General features: G+C 30.5%; 1 protein-coding gene across 1 annotated transcript in view; it reads right to left on the bottom strand.

Annotated features, from left to right (window-relative positions):
* The window catches only part of LOC130656327 (uncharacterized), a 32,892-nt gene that overhangs the window by 14,204 nt on the left and 6,095 nt on the right, over positions 1–12,593 (bottom strand). The window contains exons 3-18 of the mRNA XM_057459157.1: positions 12,143–12,232; positions 11,640–11,758; positions 11,259–11,312; positions 9,810–9,948; positions 9,649–9,716; positions 8,895–8,969; positions 7,925–7,976; positions 7,753–7,837; positions 6,786–6,912; positions 6,079–6,126; positions 5,247–5,318; positions 4,712–4,759; positions 2,848–2,883; positions 1,866–1,937; positions 750–933; positions 327–407 (exon numbers count right to left, since the gene is read on the bottom strand). Of these exons, the coding sequence (XP_057315140.1) occupies positions 327–407; positions 750–933; positions 1,866–1,937; positions 2,848–2,883; positions 4,712–4,759; positions 5,247–5,318; positions 6,079–6,126; positions 6,786–6,912; positions 7,753–7,837; positions 7,925–7,976; positions 8,895–8,969; positions 9,649–9,716; positions 9,810–9,948; positions 11,259–11,312; positions 11,640–11,758; positions 12,143–12,232 (1,350 nt within the window). The remainder of the gene's footprint in view (positions 1–326; positions 408–749; positions 934–1,865; positions 1,938–2,847; positions 2,884–4,711; positions 4,760–5,246; positions 5,319–6,078; positions 6,127–6,785; positions 6,913–7,752; positions 7,838–7,924; positions 7,977–8,894; positions 8,970–9,648; positions 9,717–9,809; positions 9,949–11,258; positions 11,313–11,639; positions 11,759–12,142; positions 12,233–12,593) is intronic.

Below are 12,593 nucleotides of genomic sequence, written 5' to 3' on the forward strand. Positions count from 1 at the left end.
TACAAAAAAGTATGATGTAAATTTACTGATAAAAATTAACTTGATAATGTATTTGGTCTTTTTCAAACACTGATAACAACAAGACACATAATGAATATTTTTTGTGTATTTGACAATACAATTACATTTTTGGGTATACCATTCATAACCCTCTCTTTTTGGGGGATTTTAACATGTGTATGTTTCTCACAACATATTCCTCAATATATGCTTATCTGTAATTTTAATTTTTAAACAGAAATTAAGCCAATTAAAATTATGTTTTTACATTGCCTATCAACACAAAAACAGTAACGCCTAAAACTTTTTTAAGGCAAACAATTTACCTCTGTATTCGTCAAATTCTTTCTGTAGCAACCCATATTCTAGCTTTTCAAATGCTTGAGTTGAATCCAAATCTGTATCGACTAGAGAAATAAATAAAAACACAACCGATACAAAATATCAACCACAATATTCCTTATATTCATGATCTTATACTATACAGTACTCCACTTTATTATACTATACTTTTGTTTCTATAGCAACTGTCACCTTTCGCAGGTAATTATGGATAACCCAAAAATTATTTTTTCAAAAACAAATTTAAAATTTTTTTTAGATTCGTTTCTTACTTTTAACAGATAAAAAAAAAACTAACACTAACACTAGAAACCCCCAATTGGAATTGTTTTTTAGCTGATGTTCTTTTCAGGTGTCTATGATTGGCCCAATACTTATTAATATAATACATCTGGAAAAATTCTTACTGGAGATATCTCTAAGCTGTTCACCAACAACAGAGTTATCTGGATTCTCACTTATTTTACTGATTGTTCTGTTTGGATTTAAACTTTTCGCCTTCTGATTGAGTTCTGTCTCAGAAAGGCTTCGTAGTTGAGTTAAACCACCAGGACACCAAGTCTGACGCCGGGATGTTTTAGAACCAACAATCTACAAGTTAAGAAAAATAGCTATGTCCCATAAAAGTTTCAAAGAAAACAATACTGGGCTTGCACAAAAAAAATGACAATTTAATTTAAAGCACCACAACTTATTGAAAAATTGCTAGCAAGAATGTGCAGGATGAACAAGGTGATAAATGCCAGGTCATAGTAAAAATTTGTAACATTAAAAAACATATAAAACTTTACTGACAACACAATTTTTTACAAATTATTTTTTGCTATTTTGAGTTAGGAACAGTTTTAGGTTGCAAACTCTTAGGTTTTTTTTAACAACATAAAAAACTTAATAATGAGATAAAAGTTTTGCTTTCTCTGCTGTAAAAGTTTGAACACCGAGAATTCTTATTGTAAAATAGTTTGTGCTTACATTTATCTTTCATTTAAAGCAGACTAACTAGAAAGTAAATTTAAATTTAAATTTTCAAATCAAATAGCCAACTCACTTTTTAACTGCGAAAAGAATATTCTATCCTTTATGGAAAAAAATTTTCTTTATATCTATTTCAATTACAAAATTATAAGGCACTAAAAAAAGTAAACTTGTTAGGGTGACCTTAATTTCCCATAATAAGATTTTCAACCGTATTTTTAGGTGACTTTTCACCAAAAGATAGCGAAGTTTATTGCCTTTGATGTAGAAATGTGTTTCCTATGGTAACCTGATTTGTCCACTTAAAAATAAATGTCGCAATTAATTTTTGACTGTGACCACCTATTAAGGGAGGGATCAAGTAAACAATTTCTAATAGAAATAAACATATCTTCTTATTCAATTTTCAAAATTTGAAATCATGTACTTATGATTTATAATGAATCTGCTTCATTAAGCCCCACCCTCGCCCCTCGGCCCTCCTAGGCCAATTTTAGAAACTGTTGGCTTTTGATGCAACAACACTATAAGATCTAAAAAATTCTCACTGCTTTTCTTCTACCAGGACCAGAACATACAATTTCTTTCAATAGTTTTGATATTCTACTCTGTTGCTCTTCCTGAAAAATATATATATAAAAAAGTTAACAGCGTTAAAATAATCAGGCATATTGTTGTAAAAGCTGATGACAGAAATAAGCAATTGTAAATCGAAATTCTAAATTAATTTTTTAACTTGCAGCATTAAATTTTAGAAAAGGTACAAAATTTTGCAGTATAATACTCATTTCTTTATTGCAAACTTTAATAAAAAAACATGATTTCAGTTTCAGGATGCTTGTTTTATCTCATAAACCTTTTCAAATGTTGGTTTTCACTATGAAATAGCCTACAATCCTTGACTTAGCTATTTCCAGGAATTTCCAGGGCTGTGGTCACCATGCTATTCTTTAATAGTCAAAAGTACCTGATCAGTGATTTGCAGCTAGTAGGCTACAAGGTAAAAATTTTACTTTGACAGGAGTGTAGGCAAAGTAATCAACGTCAAAAAATCACTAGTTGTACATACCACAAAGTACCCATTAAGGGACAATTCATATCAAAAGGAGTCAAATTAGATGTGCTGACATCAGCAAAATTTTTGGATCTAACCAGAGAACCTAAGATCCTAAGTCCTTAAACATGTATGTTTAAGATGATCTCCATCAGTTGCTACGCAGGACGAGTTTTCAATGTTAATGGAGTGGAGCAGCTTCATGCGTGTAGATTGTTATTCATTAAACATATTAACTCATCCTATTTAAACAAGGAAAAAGTTGCCTGGCGGTCACACCAGTATATAAGTACTGACACACTGGTGCGACACATACTAGTTTATGCCTAGTTTTGTAACTTAATTTTTAAAAAATTGAAGGAATATTTATTTCTAGGTATAGAACTATAAGCAATTTTCGATTTATATGTGTAGTTTTTCCTGAGAATGTAAAAAAAATTAAGGCATGCAAAGGGCAAAAAGTTGTATTTCCTTACAATTTTTTGACGATAGGTTTTTTGTTCAGCAAGCATCTAAAAATAAAAACAGATAACAGACGTTAAACCTACCATCTCATTAAACCTAGCAACTTCAAAGGAACAAGATTGAGTTCCAATTTAATACACTTTCAATAATTGAATTAAAGAACCTTTTCATGACCTCAATGTGGGCAACATATCAGCACTTTATTCAAGCCTGGTCAAATAAGGCATGCAATAACGTGTCCACACCTGTGCACATTTTTGACACAGCTTTGGGTATGATCAACCACACACCTTTTTATTTAGGTGATTTCATATTAGCTTACTTCACATTTGAACACAGGTTGAGCTCATATAAACGACCTTTTAAGTTGCTCAAGATTTTTTTTATTTTTTTTGAAAAATCTTTATTGGTTATCAAGATACAGGTACAACAACTCATTCAAAGATAATTAATAATGTGTAATTAGTGCAACTTCTGATTCCAAAATCTCGAAAAACAATACAGATTTGTAAAAAAATATAAAGATTTCTATACTATTTCAAATAAAATTAACTTGTTTTTTAACCATCAAAATCAGTTAACATCTGCTCGTGGCTTAACAGATTAAATTTGGATATAGCAAAGAGAGGACCCAATGTAGGGTTTTCACAAGAGGTTATTTCACAAGAAGTTATTTCTAAATAAAATAAATAAAGATACAATGGTAAAAAGTGATTTTTTTCATATTCACTAAAAAATTAGTACTGATAAGCTACAGTAGCTAGTAGCTGTCTAAATATGTATTATTCTTACACTTCTCTGCCCTAATTGTCTTACAAGGCAAGAAACTCTTTTCTATTCTTTCCGTGCATCTTTATCTTGTTAGCCTAGTTATTTAAGCTTTTTGTGAGGACAATGGAGTCAACCCCTTATTTCTTTGATTTCCTGAGGATAAGGAAAGTCACACTCTCATGGCTATTCTCTTGTTGCTAAACTACTTGTGTCTAGACTATTTGTGTTTTCTGTAAACTCAGAATTTTCTTCTGTACACATTTTCTTCTGTACTTCTGTCTAGGCAACTAGTGTTGGCTTTACATTGCGTGTTAGGCATGATTTGAAGTTAAAATTTAAGGAAAAATTTGGTAGTCCTAGATAACTTAGTTGTCTTGAATTTAAGGAAATTAAAATAGAATGCTGCTCCAATTACCTGGTGGTAAATAAAGCTGGGACTCCTGGGTAAATAAAACACTACTCTAAACAATTAAGTTTTAAAACAAAATTGCCACATGAGTACAGTAAAATACATTTAAAAAGCTCTGTGCATTTACTTATATATTTTTTTTGTCACCTACACAAAAGAAACTATATAAAAAGGCATGTCATGTAGGCATAGCTATAGACGTGTACTAGGAATGGAACACCTGATCTCACCTTTTCCGTATGCTGAGATATTAATCTGGTCTTTCGAATATTTAAGTTAAAAAAAAATTCACCTTTGTCCTGGATCCCACCGTCTAGAGTCCCAGGATCCAAGGTACTACCTTTCCTGTATGCCTAATAAAACAAGTGCTTGCCTTTTCATGTATACCGTAGACTACTTAAACTTTGGAGAGTCTTACACAACAAAAGAAAAATAGCTCCAGACTTTTACTTTAGGTAATTACCATTTACTATGGATTTAACTACAGAAATTGGGTGCGTGATATTGATAAACTATTTTAAATCTTACATGGATTTATATCTTAAAATCTAGCAAGTAGATACATTTATGTTAAAAATAGTCTATAAATTTAACACTGGTAAGAAAATGTTTATAAATCTTGATGTCTTACTGACAACCTATCTAAATACAGTTGGGCAGGTTTTATACAGAGGACAGCTGCAAAGTAATCTTACCATGTCTTTTTCCATTATCATTTCAGCATGCATAGCACCACCTTCCAACTAGAGATAAAAAGTTCCAAATAAATAAATATAGTCAGTCCCCGAAAACAAACCCCAGATGCAATATTTTTCGTCACAAATCATTAGCAATAATCCTATTTAGAAAAATGGCTTATTAGTAGTATATGCTTACGGTTTAAATTGGAACTAGAAAGTAAGAACCATCTTGATTAGCAAGAAATATTTCAGAACGACATCAGTTTCTCCCCGTGTTACAAGTGAATTGTTTGTTGTAAAAAGAATGTATTGTTTAGTTTTAAACATTAAGAATGTATCTAGCCTACTGAGGAAACTCTGTTTGTATAAAATAATGAAATACCTGCTTATTAAGATCTCAGTCATGCATTTAAAAGCTTTCGGTACGTAGCTAAATGTTTTTTAACAACTCGAGATTTTGATTTGAAATCACGTGGAAACAGCCACTTCCCGAATCAAGAATTACTAATTGGAACTCTGGTATGTAACCATAATCACAAAGACAACTTACTTCCTGAATCTTCTTTTTTAAATTTCTTATTTCATTCATTTGTCGACGTAACATAGTGTCTCCATCAAGCACCTGAAGTATTGAAAATATCAGTGAAATAAACAAAATAATATAAACAAAAGCACAATAATCGCTTAACTAGACAATCACCTAAAATATCAACCCTATTCTCCTACTGAATGCTACACAGACAGGATTGATTCGCACTTTTTATAGTCTCTGGCATGTCTCAGCTAGGGTCTAAACCCAAGACCTTCTGCACAGGATAGGGTCTGACACTATAACACATACTTGTTGGTTATATATACGTTGCTTAGAAGTAACATATTTAAAAAAACACAAATTCAAGAATAGAATTACTAAATCATAAATTGATGTCTTGCAAGATATAAAAGTAATTTAATTTTATAAAGATACTGAGAAGGTATTCACTAAAAATAATTTTTATCAAGCAAAATATGGGTAGGTTTTTTAGATCAATAATAAATATTATAAGATTACATGTTTTTTAACTGTTGCTTACTTGTTGCTTATTGGTTAACTACTTAGAAATCCTAAATTTATTTGTTTTCCTGTTTAGTTTAACTGGTGCACCAATTGAAAAAAAACTTGTTTGCCATTGTATAACTTTAGAAGAAGGAGAGTCTTAAAAACCATTTCTGTTTCTATAATCCCTGTTGTTTTTCTTTTTGTTTGTCCTTTAACTCACTTAAAGCTTACTGTTTCTTCCCAGTTGCTTTTTTTTCTGAAGGATCTTGTCTTGTATTGATAAAAACATTTTTCTTATAAAAGAAAAGTGTGTAAAAATCCAACCTAAAGAAAGATGACCTACCTCATTAATTTTGGGCTTATTTTTAACATTTTTCGCACGACCTGCAAACTAAGAAAAAAAATATATTAAAAATACAAAACTATATGCTTAATGCGGCTACAAAATTTAACAAAAACAGTTGCTATCTACTTCTTCTCTTTTTCACTCAAAATGACAACTATCGAAATTTAAATAAATTTAAAAACATACTAAATATATCCAAATGTTAACTAAATTTTCGGACAAAGTGGAATTCGAACTAATGCAATTCAAACTTCCTGGTTTCAAGTTACAGTTATCGAATTCTACTCATAAGTTCAACTCCGACCTTTAACACTTTTCACACTTTATAAACTTATGTTTACCCATTCCATTAGAGCTTTCCTTTTGTACAATTTCATATTGTGTTAAATTTTTTTTTTATTTCATGGAAACATTCATTTTTTCTCGAATTCCACTTTACATTTTTTTTATTTCACTAAAATTGTTTTGTTTTTTAGTAAAACCACTGTGAATTTTCTTTCTTGAAAGTGACATATGATTAAAGTTTTGCAAGCAGCACTTTTCCTGTCCTTGATACATTATTTTGTGTGTGGCAGCAAATGTGACTGTTGTTGTCTGCCATTATGAAAATGTAGCACAAACTTGTTGTGTATAGTCACTACAATAGAAATATAATGCTATCGGTAATAGCACTGGATAACAATTTACATGTAGCTCCAATATACCTTTAGTGTTTGATCTGTCTCCTCAAAAACAACAGGCGATACAGTACAAATAATTGATGTTCGAGCATTACCACCAAGCGAGTTCTGCAAGATTCGTGTTAATTTCGAATCACGATAAGGTACATGACTAAATTAAATCAAACATTGGAATCAAACATTAGAATCAAATAAAATAAAATTGTAAAAGTGTAAAAGGGAATGAATACTATGGTGTATTTTAGGTTTATCTGCCTGCGCATTGTTTACTAGATATCCCATTGACTAACGAGTGGAAAATGTTGATAAGAGAATAGTTAAAAATCAGGAAAACATTAAAATTTCCTGTTTTTTATAAGACTTCCAAGGTATTCCTGGTGAAACTAGTTTAATCCTTTGTCCTAATTTTCAGCCAACTGAAAAAATAGTTTCAATTTGATAAACCAACTTTCTCCTTAGTGTGCACACATAGTCAGCTAGTATATCTTCATGGCTTTTTTATATTCTGTTGTTTTTTTTGTCCACCATTCGATTTATGGAGGAGGAGATATCCATGAAGTTATTGTTATCAGTGTTTAAGAAAAGTTTCCCTTAACTAATTTAGACAAAAAAGAAATGTCACAAATCGTTTGAAAAAAAGTTCATGACTTTCCAGGATTTCTATAAAAGATTCTTCAAAATATTTCCGAGATTCTAAATAGAATAAAAATTCCTGCAATCGCAATGGCATGTTGAGGAAATAGAGAACAATAGTTAGTTCGAGTTGAAACAACTCATCTGATCACCATAACAACAAGAAATATGCTAAATCGCAAATTTGCAGTCATCAAAATATGAAAACATCATTACATAAAAACATTTTCTGACTTTCTTTTTTCTCAAAACAAGGGCATACATTTCTTCAGACTAAACAAAACAAATCCAATTACATGATGTTTGACAAAATCCATAACATGTGGTCACTCCCTACATGATCTTATAGGGTTCTTACCCGTCATTTTCGCTTAGTTTTCTGATGACAACGCCTAGGGTCATCAAACTTGTATTGATAAATGCTGATTCCTTTAAACGAATTCCTAAAACATATTTTTATTGACCTTAAAAATTGATAATTACAACCAACTTGCAGATAAAACAAAAACAAACATCAAACAAAAGCTAACCTTGGGCTCCAGTTTGAGCAACTCTTTCTGAACCAGCAAGATCCACTAAATTCTAAAATGTGATTAAAGGAGAACAGACGTTAAAATACAAAGTAGTGGAAACAAAATTATTTTCACAAAACTCTTGCTTTCTCTTTCAAACACCTTTTAAATCATGTTTTACAAGCAACCATCATTATAGTTGTAACATCACAGGTGCTTTTATATTTATTTACACATGGGCAGAAGCTGTTAGCTTTGTTAAACGTTTATTTTATGTGGACGAAATAATAAAAAGCTTTAAAAAAGCTTTAAAAGCAGACAGAAGAAGATAGGTAAGCTGTTGAAAAAATACCATTTTTGCTCATATTTTTGCAGGATATTATTATGTCATAAACCTATTATTCGGTTTTTAACTTTACAACTCAAAATAATAAAACGAATTAAAAGAATGCACTTAGTCCCAAGGCTCATAGCTGTGTAAACACAAAAGATCTTTTTACTTTGGTCATGACAAAAATATAAGGTAACACAAAAGGGTTTTCATTTCAAAATTTATAGGAAGTTTTGTTTTTCTTGCATACTTCACTACGTCACTTTCCGAAAGTTACCACAATTAAATGCAAGCAAATAACAGAACAAATACTTTTTTATAATCTCAAGCATAAGCACAAATTTGTTAAAAAGGACGTAACATTGTTAAACCCAAACAAATATTGAGTCCATTTAGATTTTAAAAAATTATCAATAGGGTAAGCTTTAAGCGGGCAATGCACTTCCAATTTAAATTGACAGTTTAATTTGATGCACAAAAAAGATTCTTTATCAAATAATCAGAAAAAGTTTTTGATTTTTCCAGACACAATTATTGTTTTACGTGTCATTATCGGCTATTTGAGATATAAATGCACAAAAAATGTTTACACATTTTTTATCAGAACACTATTAATATCATTCAAATTTTTTTCAATAAGAAAGTAAGCCCACTTACTAATTGTGACACAATGACTGCACCATCACATTCTGACATGTTCAACTCATCTGGTAACTGACGACTTTCCATCACCTAAACGATCTCAAGCTTTTAATATAGCTAATTTTTGTAATCGTATGTATGCTAGGCATTACTAGGACAGCCAGGAAAGCAATAAATAAAAAGCTCTAAATATTTTTAGTCAGACTGCTTGCAATCAATTTCTTGTGGTAATTCCTAAAGATGTAATTATATTGGTGCATTTTTTTCACTAAATATGTTATTTTTAAGAAATCTTTACTAAGAACTCTAAAATTTGACAAAACTTTTTCAAGTGCAGCTTATTGAGTCAAAAAGTTAAGAAACTTTTTTGCAAGCTTGAGATTATGTACTGCCCATCACATGTTACCCTATGCAAGTCTAACACGAAATAAATGTTAACTTTTCTGTAAATTGTAGTTGTCTGTTAGTTTAGTTAGTTTACACACAAACTTTTAAAAAAAGATGACACTTATATTTACTATTTGATAAAATATTTCATCATACGTAAAACACAACAAATTAAGAAACAACACTGTGTTGTTTTATTTTTACAAATCACTGATAAGCATATTATGCTGGTATTTGTACAAAGATAAAAAAAGAATCAAATCACATACAATTGAAAACTCTTGTTGCAACAAAAAGATACTAAGAAAAATGTGTTTTTTGTACTAGGTTCACAAATACAACACTTCATGAAGTAGGATCTTACAGTGTTATAATTACTTACAAGTCTAAAAATAACATGTGATCTACTACTTCGTTCATTCATGTTAGTTGTTCCAATTTTGCGATTCCCTAAACAAAGAAGAATTTTACTCATCTTTAAGAAATAACGAAACTTTCCAAGAATAAGAAAGCTGTTAACTCGATATTTAAAAATCAACTTACTAATCCCTTTGTTTATAAGTTCCATTGCCTCTTCATAGGAAATAATTGTTTGTTCAGTCAGATTATCAATGACAATTTCGTTGTCACAGTTGTTTCGTACCTTTATCCCCCTTTTGTTACCAACCAAATCTGTAATTTCCTACAAACGTAGTTATTTAAAGAAAGGAAAAGAAAGTAAAAAGTGCAATTCTGAACAAAGTTTAGACATAAAAGGATCAATCTTGTTTAAGAATACATGAAACAGTTATTGCCTATGTTAAGAATACTGTCTATATTTGCTAAAATGCAAATCACTACAAAAATCTTGAAATTGTGAATCTCATTTTGTTATCAATTGTTTGTATCACCTATGTATTCTATCATAGTTGCAACAAAATAACCAATAACAAAGGATGAATGACAAGACTACAACTGCAAACAAGTTTTCTTCTCTACAGTCACCAAATTTCTGCAAACCGAATTTATATTCACAATTCAAACTCTGAGAAGCATGTAAAAAGTATACATTTTCTGAAAACCAGATAAATTTCCTATATAAAATAAACCGGAATGAAGTTAAAAAAATGTTCGAACACCTTTTTCGATTTGTTTCTTTTGCGAGCCTAAGAGGTACAGGCACATAAAAATTACTATTGAAATCTACTCCATTTAAGTACTAAAATAGCCTCACTGTTTTGCATTTTAAGGTCTACCTTCCAATTTTCATTAAAAAGTTGTTTTTTGTACGCCTCTGTGGTACTTTTTCCTGTTAAACTTTGATAATCTTAACAATTCATTATTAAGAAACAATAAACATCGTTAGAGAGCTTAGTATGCCTAGAACAAAAATATTTTAGTTTTGTCACAATATTCATAAATGCTTGTACCTTTTAGCCTAAAGAGTAGACGCTTTGAGCACTAATTGTTTTAGAGATAATGAAATTTTAAAATTATATTGAAATTATATTTTAAAGAACTGGGAAAAAATGTTTGTTGGTTATTTCTCTTTTTCATCTTTCTTCTGTTAAAAATAATATTTATTTAAAATAAATACTATGAATTATAAGCTTTCCAATAATACAAAAATCAAAAATTTGATGAAAATGATGAAAACAATTGTATTAAGGCATACAGCGTTGCCACTTTTTTAGAGTCTAATAGGGAGATTTGAGGTCTTTTGATGAAAATTTTCAGCCTTTTTTGAGATGACATTATTTTTTAGAATAAAATGTGGGGATATGAGGATATATTTTCCATATAAATTGAAAATATTTAAAGAGATTTTCAAGGTAATTTCATGAGTAAAGAATACTTACCATATAGTCTTGTAAAAATGAAGTAGAGTAGATTTAAGGAGAAAGTTGTTAAAAATCTAATCTTGGAGATTTGAGGAGACTTTTCAAAATTAAGGAGAATTTTGGAGCTGCAGCAACCCTGGCATAACTTACCATTTACTTAAAATTAACTAACCTCATTGTAGATTTCTATGTATGACGCACGCAACAAGAACTCACGATCAGGTTGCTAAAAAACAAAAATATACTTAACAAAAAATAGCATAGGATAAAAAACATTTAATAGGGCAAAAGTGCAAAAATATAAATAAATAAAGTTATTAGTCCATGAAAGTATCTATTGGAATTTACTGACTTCTACTGAGAGCTACCATCTTTGGCTTATGGACAGTAAGTTGGTTCAAAAAATATAGATATCTCAGAATTCAAAACAGAATTTACTAGTTTCAAAAACAGAATTGTGCTTATCAATTGGATTTTTAAAACTCTGTACTTACTGACCTCTTGCCAAATAGAAACAAAGAAAACACCAGACAAGACACTGTTAATAATGTACCTCATTGATATGATTAAACACATCCTGAACAGCCAAAGGGACGATCCCTGGTTCAGAAGCATCACCCATGATTGTATGTGTTTTTCCAGATGCAGTTTGACCATAAGCAAACAAAGTACCTATACAACAGCAAAACGGCAATAATTAATAGCTCACCCATTGGTTTATTTGTGACTTATTATAGATCAGATATTTTAGCAAAGGGATAATCAATTGTCACTCTATAGTACTTTGTATGGTAAATGTTATCACTGAAAAGGGTTTTTCATTTTTCACTCCCTTTAATGGTAAAGGACTGTTGCAATGCCAAATTTAGAAGCTTAAACCAACGTTAAAGTAAAGTACACTTTACACGTGCCAGCACTAGCAATAGCAGACACAGAACTTTTGACAGCGTAGCACTGATCAGTCAAAAGATGTGCACATAAATGTTGATGGACTTGTGGCCACTTTCGAGCCAAGGTGTACCATTGATACTGCTGGCATAAGCTTCAAATACTCACCGTTGAAACCTTCCATGGCTTTCTCAACAAGTGGTTTTCCCATTTCATTGTAGACCATAGACGTACTTACATTTTTGCCGAAAACTTTATCTGTATAAAAATAATCATACAGGTAAATAGATAACCTTTAAATTTAACATTTATAAACATCATCAACAGTTCTTATAAAACAGTAAGCACAAAATTTGCTAAACTGATTCAGAAACAAAACTTTAATGCAAAAAGGATATACTAAACTACAGATTGAAATACATTTTCGAATTTCAACTTACAGTCAAAACCTCCTTCCCCCTCACCTCAACAACCTCTCTATTGCAGCCACTACTGACCTTATATGCATGTTTTAGTACAAATGCTACTGTGTAGTCACCTTCTCAATGCAGTCAACAGTCAATTTTTAACATACAGCTTTGTTTTTGACACATTCTGTGTTAAGACATTAAAACACCAT

Source organism: Hydractinia symbiolongicarpus, chromosome 9, assembly GCF_029227915.1.
Source record: "Hydractinia symbiolongicarpus strain clone_291-10 chromosome 9, HSymV2.1, whole genome shotgun sequence".
Taxonomy (NCBI): Eukaryota; Metazoa; Cnidaria; class Hydrozoa; order Anthoathecata; family Hydractiniidae; genus Hydractinia; species Hydractinia symbiolongicarpus.